This window comes from Culex quinquefasciatus, chromosome 3 (genome assembly GCF_015732765.1).
Source record: "Culex quinquefasciatus strain JHB chromosome 3, VPISU_Cqui_1.0_pri_paternal, whole genome shotgun sequence".
NCBI lineage: Eukaryota > Metazoa > Arthropoda > Insecta > Diptera > Culicidae > Culex > Culex quinquefasciatus.
In genome coordinates this window covers 154,714,472-154,730,888 of record NC_051863.1, presented here as the reverse complement: position 1 = coordinate 154,730,888, position 16,417 = coordinate 154,714,472, and the positions used below count along the sequence as shown (strand labels likewise).

Here is a 16,417-nt window from a genome sequence, read left to right as displayed (position 1 = left end):
TATTCTACAATTGTAAAAAAAAATAAACTCGCTGTAAACCTCGATTTATTGTATTTTTGTTTACCCTAAAAATTCGGAGAGAGGCAAACATTTAGAATACAATTATTGCCTTTCTGGAAACACATGCTTTGGCGTAAATTTTCTGATAAAAATGCAGCAAATGAAGTGAAATATTATAAATAAGAAATTAAATGAACATAAATCCCGTTTCCTTCCAATGCAATGCTCTGAAAAATCAGTCAAAATTTCATCATTTTACATTTATACCTCAATCAAATGCTCCAAATTACTTACCCAAATATTGAATCACAGCCCGGAAGCACATAAGTCAACATCAATTGCATGCGCGGTACGCGCATGACTCGTACGAATAAGAAACCAGGGTCGACGCTAGTCGAATTAGCCACCCTTTGACGGCATCCTCCAGGCCATCGCTGCTCTACTCTACTCGGAATCAAACGAAACCGACCCGCGAATCAAAATAATTCGAAACGCAAATCCGAATTGTCAAAAGTGGTGCGGACAAATATTGTGCCGAAGAATTTACGCTCACGTGGTGGTCAACTGTAACAATTAGAGTGTGCCGGCCGGCCGATGACGAACTCGACGCCGAGTGACACTGACTGTTAAATGGGTATGCAAATAGATTTGTTGAGGTGGTGGTGTTGTGGAACTTGATTTACGGCCACGGGTTCGTCACTTGCGAGCGGGGGCATTCAAGTCACTTGATTTGTAAAGTGCTTCTACTCTCTGATTTATTGGGGAAACCTTAATGAAGATGATGATAAAATTTTGAATTAATCTTTAAAGGATAGTTTCTTTCAAATAAAATTTAGTCATACAGAGAGCTTTTTGTTCAGTTCCGATTTTTTGTGTGTGTGGTTGTGTTTGTGTTTATTTATTCACTATTCATCAAATAAAACTGCCATTTGGTAGCTCACGTACAGAAGAAGCCTAATGAGAATGCCATTATTTAACTATTTATATGCACTTTTCTTTCTTCCTCCTTCTCTGATGTGTTGTTTGTAATCCCCTCCGTCCAGATTTCGTCGTTAGTCAGTAATTATTACACTCGTTAGGATTAGGATTCTGGCTTTGCTCACAACTGACTCTCAACGGTTACAAATGTTAGTACCTCTATCGCTAGTTTTGTGTTTGTGTGTTTTCTCGCTTAGAAGTTGCATTCTGCTAGGATTTTACAAGTCTTATATTTTCACAGACGCGAGCAAAAGAAAAAAAGAAACAAACGGGAAACGACCGTCGTAACTAATTTCTAAAAAGGCAAAAATAAACTTTTTTCTCCTCCTTCTTCGTCGTCCTGGCGCTTCAATAACTTAAGGTTAAAAACACAGAAATTTATCATCATTGCTAGAGCGTTTGCGTTTGCCTGACTTATTTCTCTTCCGCGATTGTTTGGGCTATTGTGGAAAGTACCGTACATTTTCGTCCAGCGCTGAGGGTGCACACGGGAACCAAACTCACCGCCGTCATCGTCGTCGTAGTCGTCGTCGTTACACATACATCTACTAATATTAATCATAATTATAATATAATATATGCGTAGTTACGGGGTAGTTAACACACACGCACGCAAATTAGTCAATCTTCACGTTGGAATAAATCTTCCGCACGAAAACGTTCGTCCCGATGTAGCCGACCGTGCCGCAGATGATGCCCAGCGCGCCCGAAAAGAGCGCCATGTAGCCAAAGTAGAACGACGTCTGGAACAGGCCGTACATTCTGTGAAGTAAAGGAAAGAATTTAATTTTTAGAAACTTCATAATTCATTCATAATGTTCTGGAGAATTAAATAATCTATACAATCACCCATCCGAAAGGTTAATAATAATACTTAAAAAAAAAATAAGTGGAAAATTCTATTTCCAAAATTCATTTTACATTTTATGATCCAGAATTTCTTTTTCAAAGGGCAATAGGGTAAATAGAGCCATTCCCATAACTGTAAGCGGTGGTGTCTAAATGATGCTAGATAATTCTGGTAATTCTTTGAAATTCAGTGAAATACCAAAATACAGTACACCAAACAGAAGAGCAGCTTTTTGTGAACATTTTTATTTAATATGACTTATAACAAAAGTATAGGAATAATTGGGTGACATTGGGTCTTACAAATTTCAGCACTTTTGTATGACTCAATCTCATCCCCAGGCCCAATGTCACCCATGATGATGGAACATAAACTTAAAGAGTTTATAGAATTTATAGAACTCAAATTTGGAACAATTCCAAATATTTAAAAATTCAATCTTAAAAATTAAAATATTTATAAAGATTTAAATAATTTTAAAAACTAAGGCATTTTTTAAAATATAAACAACTTTAAAAATTAAGAAAAATAAAAAAGATAGAATTTTAATCATTTCAGGAATTTAAATAAATCAAATAATTTGCAGAATTAAAATAAACATAATTTAAAAAAAATCGGGGTCGGTGGTGTAGTGGAAAGCGTGGTTGCCTCTCACCCCAGCTGGCCTGGGTTCAATTCCAGTCGTCCCCGGTTAGTGTTTCTTAAGACGAGAAATGTTTGATTACGCTTCCTTAGGATGGGGAGGTAAAATGTCGGTACCGGCCTAATTTAGTCAAGGTGGCCACCTGATTTAGATTTTCAATTATCTGGTTTATACCGGGTTTCACCATAAGGAATTTATCTGGAAACTGGTTACCGTTATCAGGGGTGACATTGGGTCTGGGGGGTGAGATTAGGTCATACAAATTTCAGCATTTTTGTATGACTCAATCTCACCCCCAGACTCAAAGTCACCCCTGATGACGGAACATAAACTTAAAGAGTTTATAGAACTCAAATTTTGAACAATTCCAAATATATAGGCCATTGCAAATATTTTTCGCTCGTTTTAAAATATTTTAAACTTTTATGAATTCCAATGTTTGTCGCAGAAATACAATTTTTGTCAAAACTTGGAAATTTTGGAAATTAATGATTGCAAAACAACTAGACAGATGTGTAATGCATTTTGAAACACTTTATTCATTCAAATGTTAATACCATGGCGTGTGATTTCAATTTTTATATTTTTTTATTTTGTGTAAGAATTTTGTTTGAATGTGGCTTTTTGGCAACATTTTAAAATATCTGATAATTTGTTCTTATTTTTAAATTAGAACTTTAAAATACTGAAAAAGAAAGATATTTTTTCTAATGATTTGTTTATTACACTGAAATTTAAATTTGAACACGATTTGAATGGCATTTTCTGGTAAAAATTTCCTAAATAACTATTTCAAAATATCTTAAACACAAACACAAAAATTGTTAATAACTTGTTTGACAGAGAAAGCCAAAATTTTATGATATTATTGAAAAATAATAATAGAATACAATTTTTAATGTTAAACATTTGGTGGAATTTCCAAAATCTGCTTTAAATTAATATTTAATTTGAGGATTTTTGGTTTCTCTGTCAAACAAATTATTAAGGATAAATTGCTATGCAAATTTTGTGAGGAGTGACAAAACTTTGAAAAACATTAGCAACAGCCTAATATTGAAATATGTTATAAAATAAAAAGGTTGATAAGTCGGTTGTTTATTGTACTTATTGAAATAAGACTTTAAAAATCATAATCATTGGTCGGAAAACTTGCATCTTATTGAAATTTATTTGGAAATTAACAAAAAAACAAGTTCGCCGAAGAAAACTATTCTGGGATACTCAAGCAGGTATTAGACTATGACAAACAAACAAACTCGCAGTTTTTCGTTTTTGACAATTTGCCAAACTCACTAAAAATGTATGCAGGGACGACGTTTCTGCAAACAAATGCAGGCAAACTGTCAAAAAGTGCGAGTTTGTTCATTTGTGTGTCATATCTTAATATTTGAAGGCTTGAATGGGGAGAGCACCCAAACCTCTTTCTACTCCAAGGAACCTTCCACCCCAGTGTTTGAACTGACGACCTTTGGATTGCGAGTCCAACCGCCGCCAGCGATTCCACCGGAGTAGGCTTGGTTTGGTGTGTTGTTTGTACTTATGGCATGGAGACGACTCCTAGACCTGGAATGACTTGACGGCCTAACAACCAAGGCCGGGACCGACATTTTACTTCTTCATCCGATGGAAGGTTGCAGCAGATGGGAATCGAACCCAGAATCATCCGCTTACAAAGCGGACAGCGTAACCATTCGGCCACGCACTGCCACTAAGTAGAAATCTTAAGAACTTTAAATTTGGAAGTATCTGGAATTTTAGTTTTTTAGAAAATTTCAAAATTATTACGAATTTTGTAAGTTTTTCAGATTTCAAAAATTTACAGAAATTTAAAAAAAATTATAAAGCTTAACAAAATTAAAGCAAAATAATATATCTTATTTTATTAATTTTATTTCTGAAATTAATTTTGAGAATATTAAGATTTTGTTGAATTTTGATCCCTGTAGCATTTCAAGTAAATCCAAAATTTATATATATTTTTTTGAACTTTTAGATCTTTTAGAATTTAAGATTTTTTTAAATTTCAAGAAACTTTAAGAATTTTAAGGAATATAAAAATGTCAAGCATTGAGAAATTATTCGGTAATTCGGTAATTTCGGAATACACCCTTCCGGCAGCAGCTGAAGATTCATGCAGTCCCACGTCGCATGTTCGGGTGTAGACCTACGGAAGACCTTGCCGCGAGGATAGGTGAGTAAGACTATACGAGCCACCTACGGCATAATTCCTCGGGCTCCCCAGGTCAACCATAAACTACCCCAGGTTCTCCGTGCAGGACACATTAGGGGTAGAAAGCGGATAGAATATGCAAAAGATTAAAGCAGGCCACGAGGCATACTCTTAAAGTGGTTTGTATCTGCAAAGGAATTTGTATTAACAAAAGGATCAAACATAAAAAGGCGATACTAATTAATACTTCCCTGCGACCTTGGAGGTCTCTCGGTTGGACATATAGCCGTGGACACCAAGCTTGGTAGCAATCCTCGTCAGTCGGTGTGGTATTGATCACAGCTGGTGTTATCCTGCGGCTGCGTAGCAAGTCAGATGCTCACTCATTCAGTTTGAAACGAAAAGAACAAAAGAGAACACAAGAAAACATTAGATTCTGATAGTGAGTTTCAACTCAGCTGTAAAGTGTAATTTCATATTAAATATAAATAATTATAATAATATTTTCACTTCATGATTCTTTATAGACACTTTATTTATTTGATTTCACCATCACTTTCACTATTTCTTCGGGTCGCCTAATTTTCGTCGTGTTCCCGTACTTGGAAATTTCCGCATAACTAATCACTGCTGGTTATTAGTGTCATGTCGAACATGTTACAAGCTAACACAACAGTGACACAGAAACAGAACTTCACAAGCACGGGAATTTGCACACGACCTCCCAGTGAATTAATACCGAGCTTTACATATTTTCATACTACTATTACCTAAAATGTCCAAAGCAGCTCAGTAAAACTCACTGGGAGCGTTCCACAATTTAGCCCCATCCGGGGGGAGCTTATCCCTTTGTACCCTCGTGTTTGTTTCCTTTGATCAGTAGTCTAGGTAGTCCAACAATGTTCAGCACAAGTTTGAATCGAAAGCAATTGCTTGAACAGCTGAACGGATCAAACTATTGCTTCCCTTGCTGAACTAACTATGCTACTGTTACTAAGGAAACAAAGGATAAAACATCATGATTTGATGTTCTAACAGGTACGTTCAACTAGCCAGCTGCGAGACCCATCAGCCCGGCCGGGAACCAGTCCATATCTGTCGAGTACAGCATACGGTGTGGTTCACAAAATATCAAATACAGCAAACACAACACTAAGGCTATACATATGAACTGGCGGGATGGAAGCACGTGGACACCTCCCCCCATCAAGCATTGAGAAATTATTGCAGGTAAAAAATATGACGATAGCAAGCAATCTGTCGAGTTCAGCCATGGATTATAGTTGACAGGGAATTTGGTAGAAGGTGAAGTCCTTGAACTACTAAACTAGTACTCACTTTGTCTTGAAGAAGAAGTAGTAGAACGAGTAGATGTAGATGTAGATCGCCGTCGACGCCGCCGACATGAAGCTCGTCCACTGCCATCGGTAGTCCTCCGCGTTGAGCAGGAAGTACGTGCACACGATCGTCACGCACACGGTCACGATGATCAGAATCAGAAACACGAGCAGCATAAACCCGTACACGTAGTAGATCTTGTACGCCCAGAACGAGGTGAAGATGAAGTACCTACGAGCAATGCAATTCGTTTAGTGTGGTGTTTTGAGAAAGAAACCTTAAAAGTCTCACATTTCAATGAAGATCGATCCGAACGGTAGGACGCCGCCGAGCAGGATGATCACCGCCGGCTCCATGAACCATTTCTTCTCGGGAATTGGCCGCGGAACGGCGTTCACCCGGCACGGGAAGTCAGGCTGGCCGTCCAGGTTGCGTCCCACGATCGTTCCGATCAGCGTCAGCGGCAGGATCACGAAGATGCAGATGCACGTTACGGCGACCTGTTTTTTAAGAATTATGTAGATCTTTTCAAGAACATTTTGTAACGCAGAGACTTACCATAGTTCCGAAGGGGATCGCCCTCGAGGCGTGATAGTAGATCGCGATAAAGTTGATAAAGAAGGCCGTTCCACAAACGAGCGCCGGCACGATGAACGCCGACAGCAGCATCTGCTTTATCCACTGCTTGCCGCCCATCCGGGCGTACAGCGAACCTCCAAAGTACCCGTTTATTGGGGAAGTGGCCGCGTACACGAAGATCGACGTCGAGAGAAGCGATCCTCGTCTGGAAGAATATCTCAGATTAGTCTTACTAGATCAAGTTTCGTTGGTCAGTTGGAAACATACTCTGTGTAAAGTTCTCCAAGAATTGCAAAGGAAATGACGCATAAAACCACCGAGGTCAACTGATATCCGGCACCAATAAGCGCCGAGAACATCATTGCATTCGAGGCTGGTCGGAAAACGTCTCCGTGAATCTGCTTCCAGCCGTATTCATCGCCCAAATCACGTTCCTAAAATCAAACGATCAATTAACTTCTATTCAATTCCCAAAAGCTTCCCCAAAACCCTACCATATCATCCGCCTCCTCGTCCTTGCTGTACCTCGCGTAATCCTTCCGCAGCGTCCGCATCAGGATCATCGACACCAACCCCACCAAGAAGATCACCATCATAAAGCTGTTAAAGATGCTGAACCAGTGGATCCGGTGCTGGAAAAAGTTCGGATCCAGATACTTGTCGAAGCGATCCTCAAACTTCACGTTGCTCGGCTTCCAGTTGACCTCGTACGTAAACTTGATCTTCGCCCCCACCTTCAGCAGTTCCTTCTTCTCCGGCGTCAGCGACACGTCCACGATCTGCTTCCCATTGTAGCTGATGTCGAACTTTTTGTGCGTGTAGATGTAGTACTTCTTGTCCTCCTCCTTGCCCACCACGCCCCAGATGGGCAGATCGTCGATGTACATCTGGTACCAGTACTGGTTCATCACCGCGTACACAAACGCCTTGTGCTTCTTGTCCGTCAGCTCCACCATGCAGATCTCGGTCGGGGCGATGTCGTCTGTCGAAACAAGAGTGAGGGATTTATTTTTAGCTGATATTTTAATTTTCTTACGACTTTATAGATATTCCTTATCAGAGGCGTCGCGTCCACCTGTTCAACCTGTTCATAGGACAGGTGATCATTTTGGTTTCTTTTTGAAGAAAGAATTAAAATATGTTCATCAAAATAATTGAACGAACATGCCAACTCTTCTTGGAATAATGAAACAGCCAAGCGCATTCGTATCATAGAGCGTCAATGAAAATCTAACGCGCACGCCGCCAACCTGTTCGGATTTCTCCATGCGCGAGTTCCCATACAACGCATCCAAAAATACACAGAAAACCCCCCCTATTTGTACACGCTGAACGGTATGAATGTGGTAGTTCAGGCTGTGCATGAAAGCTTTTTCACAGTCGACATAAAAGCGCGCGAGCCGAGACACGAGCAGGGAGAGAACAAAATATGGACCTTTCTCTCTCTCTTTGAACTTTCCTCTCTCCCTGCTCGTGTCTCGGCTCGCGCGCTTTTATGTCGACTGTGCAAAAGCTTTCATGCACAGCCTGAACTACCACATTCATACCGTTCAGCGTGTACAAATAGGGTGGGCTTTCCGTGTATTTTTGGATGCGTTGTATGGGAACTCGTGCATGGAGAAATCCGAACAGGTTGGCGGCTGCTTGGGAGGATTTTCAGTTAGCGTTAGATTTTCATTGAGAGCTCTATGGATACGAATGCGCTTGGCTGTTCCATGATTCCAAGACGATTTGGCGTGTTCGCTCAATTTTTTTTAAACTTTTAATTGTTATAAATGGTAGAACGGCGTATTGCTTCCAAAAAGCGTTTTTAACTGAAATAAAGTAATAAATAGCTCTGTTGAAAGTGAGCAAGCAAGTTCACCGACAGATTTGAAAATTAATTTGGAAGAAAATAGAACAAAATCTTTAACCTACCAAGCATACAACAATTTCCTTTACATGTTAATTGTACAAAAACAAAAATCAAAACAAAGCTTAAATAAGCTGTCGTAATAATGTCTACTTGGTTTGAATTCTTGAATTTTGATCGTGTAATTTTTTTTTTTCGAAAAAAATTATAAAGTAATATTTTTATTTGATTTTATGGATTTATATTGAGATATGAGATGCAGTAAAATAACAAAAAAAATCTCAAATCTCAAAAAAATATTTTTTTATTTGTGGCTATCAATTCAAAATTTGTTATATGCTTAAAAAGCCCATTTTGAAAATCGATGCAAAAATAAACGTTAAACGTCCTATCGATTGCACGAGTTTTTGTTAAATGAACAAAATAATTTTCATCGATATTAATTATTTCCCTTCTAGTCTTTTTAGGGAAATTTTGAAAAGAAACGTAATATACAATTTTTTTATGGCCTAATTGTTTTGGTCAGGAAACTAGAGCACATGATTTCAGGATTAGAAGGGTCAACATCCGGAATCTTTTCTTAGTGAGATTTGAAAATAATGAATAATTTTTGCTCTAATCTAATCCAATGGAACATAAGAGAAGCTCATTCTAAAGAAAACTCCAGGGAGAAACTTGTGGTTGGATTACGCCTCAAGTTTTGATTTAGTTTTTTCTTATTGACAAAACGAGCTAATTATAGAAAACTACAATGTAAAAAGCATTTCAATTATACACTTCTTAAAGAATGATCATTGCTGTAATTTAAAAATGTTACTATTTCAATAAAAATCATGTGATCAACAATTCTCACAACAATATTGCTAACATCATCTAATTTCTCTTTATTATGAATAAAAGATATTTTTTAAATATAATTGAGCTAAAAACTTGAAAATTACTTAAAAGATTGTTTGAACAGGTAAACATTTTGGCCACGCGTCGCCTCTGTTCCTTATGTTGTAGAGAAACTTATTTTTATCAAATTTCAAACATGTGTATTGTGATTTTCAAGCCCTTTCCATATCATAACTGCATGGATGGCATGTCGACTGATGGGATGGATTCCTAAATATGCCTAACTGAGAATTATCAACATTTATAGAATTCCAAAAGCCTTCATCTTCATAATATTTATTAAAACGCATTTCCATTTTCCAGTATCATGAAATTTGATACCCATATTGGATCGATAAATCATCCCCACTGGAACATATATATCTAGAGGCACCGGGCACTCCCAGGTTATGGCCAATACTGTCGAAATGACAATTATTATTACCAGTCTCGTAAACCATATTTTTTATACCCGTATTACCAAAACATGAATAGATCGATAAATGTCCTCCGTCGGAACAACTCTAGGATGTGGCCAATATAATCGAAATGTAAATTTTGTTGACCAATAACAAGTTTTATAAGTACACTCAATTTTCCGACGTCCTCGCAAAAATTTCACGAATAATCGAGGCTTTGGATAACCAAACTGTAATAAAAAGGGTTTTTTTTATCAATATGGCATTTGATATTTGAATCGTTTTGGTTTGTGAGTCATAATTAGGAATTCACTTTGCAGAATCTTTTGAGCAAGAATTATTGAGATTATATGCGCATAATAACAAGACAATTCAAACTGAACTGACCTTCCCCATCATGGACGTAAGTGACTTTGCTTAATCGATCTATTAAAAGTACAGCAGGAGATTTTTTTTTGTTTAAATTTGATTTTTTGGAAAATATGAATTAGAATAGTGCAACTGTTCCAAAAACTCATAATGTGAGACTGGCGTTTACGACCTTTTGAAAACCTATTTTTGCTTGGCTGTAAACACCAAATTGATCCGAAAATTTCCTTTCAAAACACAGATTTTTGAATAGGGGTAGGTGGGGCAAGTGTAACAAGCTAAGGAAATGCTTCTAAAATATCCTGTTTTGCACCATAAAAAAATAGTTTTGAAATTATTGGCTTTTCGTACGTTCTACTCAACTAGTGAGGCAAGACGAACAACCCCTTGGGGCAAGAAGAACAATGCATGAAACACCATGTTAATTTGCTAACTATTGAACTGTTATCACCTGGTTGCTGAATAGTGGTTCGCAAAAAGGCCTCAATTTTGAACTGTCAAAGTGGAACCAATTTACTGTTCGCCAAAAGTAGAGAGTATTGTTATCGATCATTATCGATCAATTTTTTTTTTCTTTTTGCAAGAATAAAAAGTGTGTGGCTTTTGGAACTCTGAGTTGAAGTCAAGCATGAGCAGGAGCATGAGACATCAAAAATAACGTTGTGATGGAAGTTTCAATGGAAATCTATCAAATCGACGGTAACATTTCAAAAGGCATCATGTACATTTTGACACTTTCTGAGTAATTGCATATTCTGAAAGTACTCCTAATAAGCTACCTCTCCACCAAAAATGAGCAAAAGTTACTTCAGTAAAGTCTGTTTAATCATGATTTTAAATAAAGTAACATAAACAAAATCTCTGCCATCAGCAGTTCTTGTTTATATAGCCCTGTCAACCTGTCAAATAAAAGACTACATGAACCTCGTGACGAAAAAAAAAGCATCATGAACAAAGCGCCATGTACATTCGACGAAGAAAAACAAGTCATAACAAAGCGCCCCCCTCAATGACAGCAGGGTGATATAGACGTTGGTGATTTCAAAAGAAGTTATGTTTGTTTTTCTCAAATAAAATTACGGAAATAATGTTTTATTAAATTTGGATGATCAAGTATCAATGAATGCAACGTTTTTCATCGTTTGTTATCATTAGAACATCTTATTTTGCTTTTATATTAAAAAGGGAATTGAAAATGGATGCTCAACATTCAAATGCGTTTTTCTCAAATGCTTTTTGAAATGTTGGCGTCGAAATGACCATTTCTGCCTTTTTATTTTTCGGTAATTTGAATCGATGAAAAGATAAAACACCATGATTGATAAAAAGAGATCAGTTGCGAATAGGTAACAGTCATTGGCCACCAACGGTGCCCACCATGTCAGTTTGTAGATCTCGATTTTAAGGGACGGGAATGTTAGTTAGCACAGGTTGCTAATAGGGCAGCTGGTTTACCCTGTGCTTACACCCCACGAGCGCCAGGAACCTGAAAATGCGTTAGTAGGATAGGGTGTTTGGTCAGGAATCATCATAGAAGATGATGATGCGACCCAAAATCATAGTGTTTGTTGAACGGTATTATGTTTTATTCTCAAGGCAAGCAATCGAATGCTGCGGATGAGACATTTCCCGTTTATCGGTTGTTAAATTTTAAATGAAATGGTTTATTCTTAGACAGCCGGCTGTGGAAAGATAGAACCAAAATCATTTGTAATTAAAGAATGAAAGATTAAACAGTGTAATTTTTAACTTGAGATGATTTTACGAGTATTAAATGCTTGATGTTTAGTGAAGCATTGCGAACGACGATTTACGATGTTTATCGAGCTGAAATGGTATGATAGGGTTTTGTTGTTGTTGCACACCGACGACGAACGCGAAAAATCTTGCGACCCAACGAAAAGGCATCGCAATTTGGACTCTTTTGGAACTCTGAATTGAAGTCAAGAAGTCTTTCCCCTAACTCTTTTGACAAAAGATCGAAGGACATAACATAGAATGAACAAAAGGTCGAATGTCAAAAGGTCAATAGACATAAGGTCGAAAAAGTGGACAAAAGATCGAAAGAGAACAAAAAAATCATAATGTGAAATTTTTCGACTTCAATAACCGTGTTTTTAAAAAATATCTGATAATAATCAAATAAAATTATCTAACATAATTTTAGTTTTCGTTTTACGGAGCAAGTTGGGGGACGCGGCCTCAAGTCAATCCAAGTCCGGTCTTACATAATTTTGTTATATTTTTGGATGATTTTTTCATTCTTTCAATCATGAGCAGTTTTTTAAATGTTTTTTTTTTTAAATAAAATTGTCTGAATTTTATCCATTCTTCCGAAAATTGATAATATTAGTGAGCATTTCCACTCTTTCAAAGATTAGCAGTTTGTTAAAGAGATTAAAACAGGTTGGTCTTGTGACCATTCGAACTTATGTCTTTCGAACTTTTGTCATACATTCCTCCAGTAATCCTAAATTTAATTTGGCTTTACTATCTATTTTCAAAACGCCTTTTTATGTGAAATAAAAAAAAAGTACTGTATTTTGTTTAAGGTGCTGAGTATGAGAAAATTTAATTTGACTTTGTTGAAAAACACGAACAAATCTAAAGTTTTTTTAAAGTGGGTTCTTTAAGCTACTGTGATTTTTATGTTATAGGACCTTATAAAAAAAAACTCTAGAAATTTACAGTTTACTACAAAATGGTGTGTTATTTTTTGTCGAGTTTTATGCTGAATAATCACGAAAATAATTTAGAAATAACGAAAGCATTATCATTTTTTCTCACAGCCATTCATACTGACGCTACTTTATTCAAACCATTAAATTATAATATTTTTTTCATCTCTTTTCAGAATCGGTGAACAAGACCATACAAATATTTTTTCCTCAAAAAAAGGAGCATCAACTTATTGATATTCTCGTTTTCCCTTTTTTAACATGCATACATGATATTCTTAAATACATACATGGAAATCAACCCAAAGTTTAATAAATAACATAACATCTTTTTTGCTTAAAAAAATTGTAAACGTACTTAAAAATTATTTTGCATTAAAATTTTGATGCTCAGAATTATGTTCCATCAGTGCGAGCGGATGGTTGTGTTTGCTTACAAAGTGAAAAAAAACAGGATTGGGCAGAGTCCGATTTGCGATGCCTTTCCGTCGGGTCGCAAGATTTTTCGCGTCCGTCGCAGTGTGTTTTTCGTTTTTTTCCGCGTGCGTGTGTGTGTTAAGGTGCGGCTGGCTCTGGTTGTTCCGATGACAGCTAGCCAGTCCGATTTGCGATCCCTTTCCGTCGGGTCGCAAGATTTTTCGTGTCCGTCGCGGCGTGCAACAACAACTAAACCCTATCATACCATTTCATCTCGATAAATATCGTAACTCGTCGTTCGCAAAGTTAATCAGTACCTCACTAAACATCAATCATTTAAAACTCGTGAAATCATCTTAAGTTAAAAATTACACTGTTTAACTCTTCAGTTTTAATTACAGAAATGATTTTGGTTCTATCTTTCCACAGCCGGCTGTCTAAGACTAAACCATTTCATTTGAAATTTAACAACCGATAAACGGGAAATGTCTCATCCGCAGCATCCGATTGTTTGCCTTGAGAATAATATATAACACCTTTCAACAAACACTATGATTTTGGGTCGCATCATCATCTTCTATGATGAATCCTGACCAAACACCCTATCCTACTAACAAGTTTTCAGGTTCCTGGCGCTCGTGGGGTGTAAGCACAGAGTAAATCAGCTGCCCTAGTAGCAACCTGCGCTAACTAACATTCCCGTCCGCTAAAATCGAGGTCTACAAACTGACATGGCGGGCGCCGTTGGTGGCCAATGACTGTTACCTATTCGCAATTGATCTAGCTTTAGCAATCATGGTGTTTTATCTTTTCGGCGCATTCATACATGCTGTTGATAAGGGAAACACTACTAGATCGTCGAAGCCTATGATCAGTAGTGCTGAAAGGATATTACGGTTCTGTTCAGCAACGGAGGGGCAACCATGGGTGATCTCTCATGCTCATGCTCATGCTCATGCATTTTGCATTAAAATTTTGATGCTCAGTTTTTTCAAAGCTGAAAAAATAAATTGAATGATAAAAATTCCAATGAAATTTGTTTTACCATAATAAAACACTTATTTTTCAATAATTAAGTCTAAAAAGAGCGGAGTCTCAAAATAAGCCACGACTTTTTTTGTGAACCATAGTTCGTTCCAATTTTTTGGTGAACTGGCAAGATGTTTCAACAAAAATGTGTTGAGAAACATTTTTGACATTCATGATTGTAGAGACAAGAAATCATGAAATGACTGATTGGTTAGATCACATATTACAGGAATGCTTTTTTGAGTGGCTTACTCTTTTTTGCCCACCTTTACTCAGGTTTTCCTACGTTTTTCAAATCGGTTAAGGGCAAACATCGCTTCAAGATTTTACCGACAGTGTGATTTTTGTAAGAGAATTCAATTCCCTACAACTTTTTATTAGGTCTTTCTAAAATTTCCAGTTTTTGTTGTCACCCACATGGACATCCGTTAAAATATTTAAAAAAAATCGATTGATTTTATAGATAATTTCTCTAGGGAATTTTCAACTAAAAATAACGTTCGATGAGGTTTTTTATATTAAAATTTAATCTTGGTTTGAACATTTTTTCACGCCTACTACTAATGTGATTGAATAAAAGAGCCAACCAACCCAGAAGTGGAGTAGTAACCGATTTATTAGCCACGCAATCATTCTTGATAGGCACATATTTGTGATAAGGACCATTAGTTGGTTGCACTTAGATTACGTACATTTTGGCTAAAAAAAAATCATTAAATTATCTACCCCCTTTTCAATTAGGGCACACGTTGCAGTTATAACAAACATTAGCGTCACTCAAAAGGTTTCTACGTAATTTATAACTACTCCACAAAAACTTTAATGCAATCTGCTTGTCACGCAGTCTTGTAATATGTAATTTAACCAATCAGTCATTTCATGATTGTAGAGGCAAGAGAATGTCAGAAATGATTCTCAACACATTTTTGTTGAAACATCTTGTCTACCTTCCAGTTAGAGTTTTCTCTAACATTTTTCTTTCCACTAACAGTTTTAATTGAATAACTAAAACAACAATCTGTTTCGAAATGTTTACCGATTCACAGACTTTCGCAAATTTACCCAGCTGCTCGAGCACTCTTTTGCAACATAAATAGAAGGTTCCCTTTTCCACCTTCGTCACTGTTTTCCCCCCTTCGCACCTTCCGGTCCAAAACATAAACAAAGATGGCTCCCTCTTCTTTCTCACCGAAAAAGGGGGAGGCGGACCACCTCCTCCCTCCCCCCCAGCAGACTCACCCTTGAAATCGATCTCGTATCCGCTAAACTCCAGCTCCACACCCTGCAGGGCCTCGCTCATCGTTTCGTGGTAGTGGCTGATGCTCTGCTTGGTTCCGACGCAAAACGGCAGCGAAAAGTACGCGTACGTCTCCTGCCGGTTGTGGTACGGGCCGACCGTGTTCATCCACAGCACCACCTCTTCGTGGTCCTCGTACTGCTCCGGAAAAAAGGAAAGTCTAGAGTTAGATTCTCTTGAGAGATTCCTGAAGGAGTTGGGAACCTACCGTGTGGGTGTGCTCGTCGGCCTTGGCCGTGGCCACCAGGGCCAGCACCAGCAGCGAAACCAGCGATGACTTCATGTTTTCCCCGTGAAATAAAAAAAAACACTTTTTCTTCAACCCAGAATCACAGCCTCTAAAACATGGCTCTTTCTCCGGTGGAAAACAAAAACCCAAAAAGGGCAACTAGTAGCACTAACTGAGAAGCACTCCCCGCGTGTGGTCACACCGATTCGCGACGGAATTTCACGGAAAAATCTGCTCCTCCTTTTCCGAAGGGGACCAGGCAACGAAAAACACGTAGACAAAACCCGGAATGCAATTTTCTCTAGCTTTTTTTCTCTCTTCTGAAAACTCACTTTTGACAGCGCATCACTTTGATGAGGATTGCGCAAAAGGAAACGTCAAAAATGCGTTGAGGGAGGTGAAACACGCCGAATTTGGTTTCGGTGACGGGATTTTTGGCCGAGGTGTTTTACACGGTCAGAAGGAGATGTTCGTTCAACTTATATAAATTCTTAAATTCTTAAATTATTAAATTCTTAAATTATTAAATTCTTAAATTATTAAATTCTTAAATTCTTAAATTCTTAAGTTCTTAAATTCTTAAATTCTTAAATTCTTAAATTCTTAAATTCTTAAATTCTTAAATTCTTAAATTCTTAAATTCTTAAATTCTTAAATTCTTAAATTCTTAAATTCTTAAATTCTTAAATT

The 16,417-nt window shown here is 37.3% G+C and overlaps 1 protein-coding gene across 1 annotated transcript; it reads right to left on the bottom strand.

Moving 5' to 3' along the window:
- Positions 1 to 849: 849 nt before the first annotated feature.
- LOC6054680 (transmembrane 9 superfamily member 3) lies at positions 850 to 16,067 on the bottom strand. Its single transcript, XM_038263403.1, has 8 exons — positions 15,707 to 16,067; positions 15,441 to 15,636; positions 7,056 to 7,543; positions 6,829 to 6,995; positions 6,541 to 6,766; positions 6,274 to 6,482; positions 5,983 to 6,213; positions 850 to 1,740 (listed from the first exon to the last, which is right to left on the bottom strand). Exons 1-8 carry the CDS (start codon positions 15,779 to 15,781, stop codon positions 1,596 to 1,598), a joined length of 1,737 nt encoding a protein of 578 aa, XP_038119331.1. The 5' UTR covers positions 15,782 to 16,067; the 3' UTR covers positions 850 to 1,595.
- Between the last annotated feature and the right edge of the window lie 350 nt (positions 16,068 to 16,417).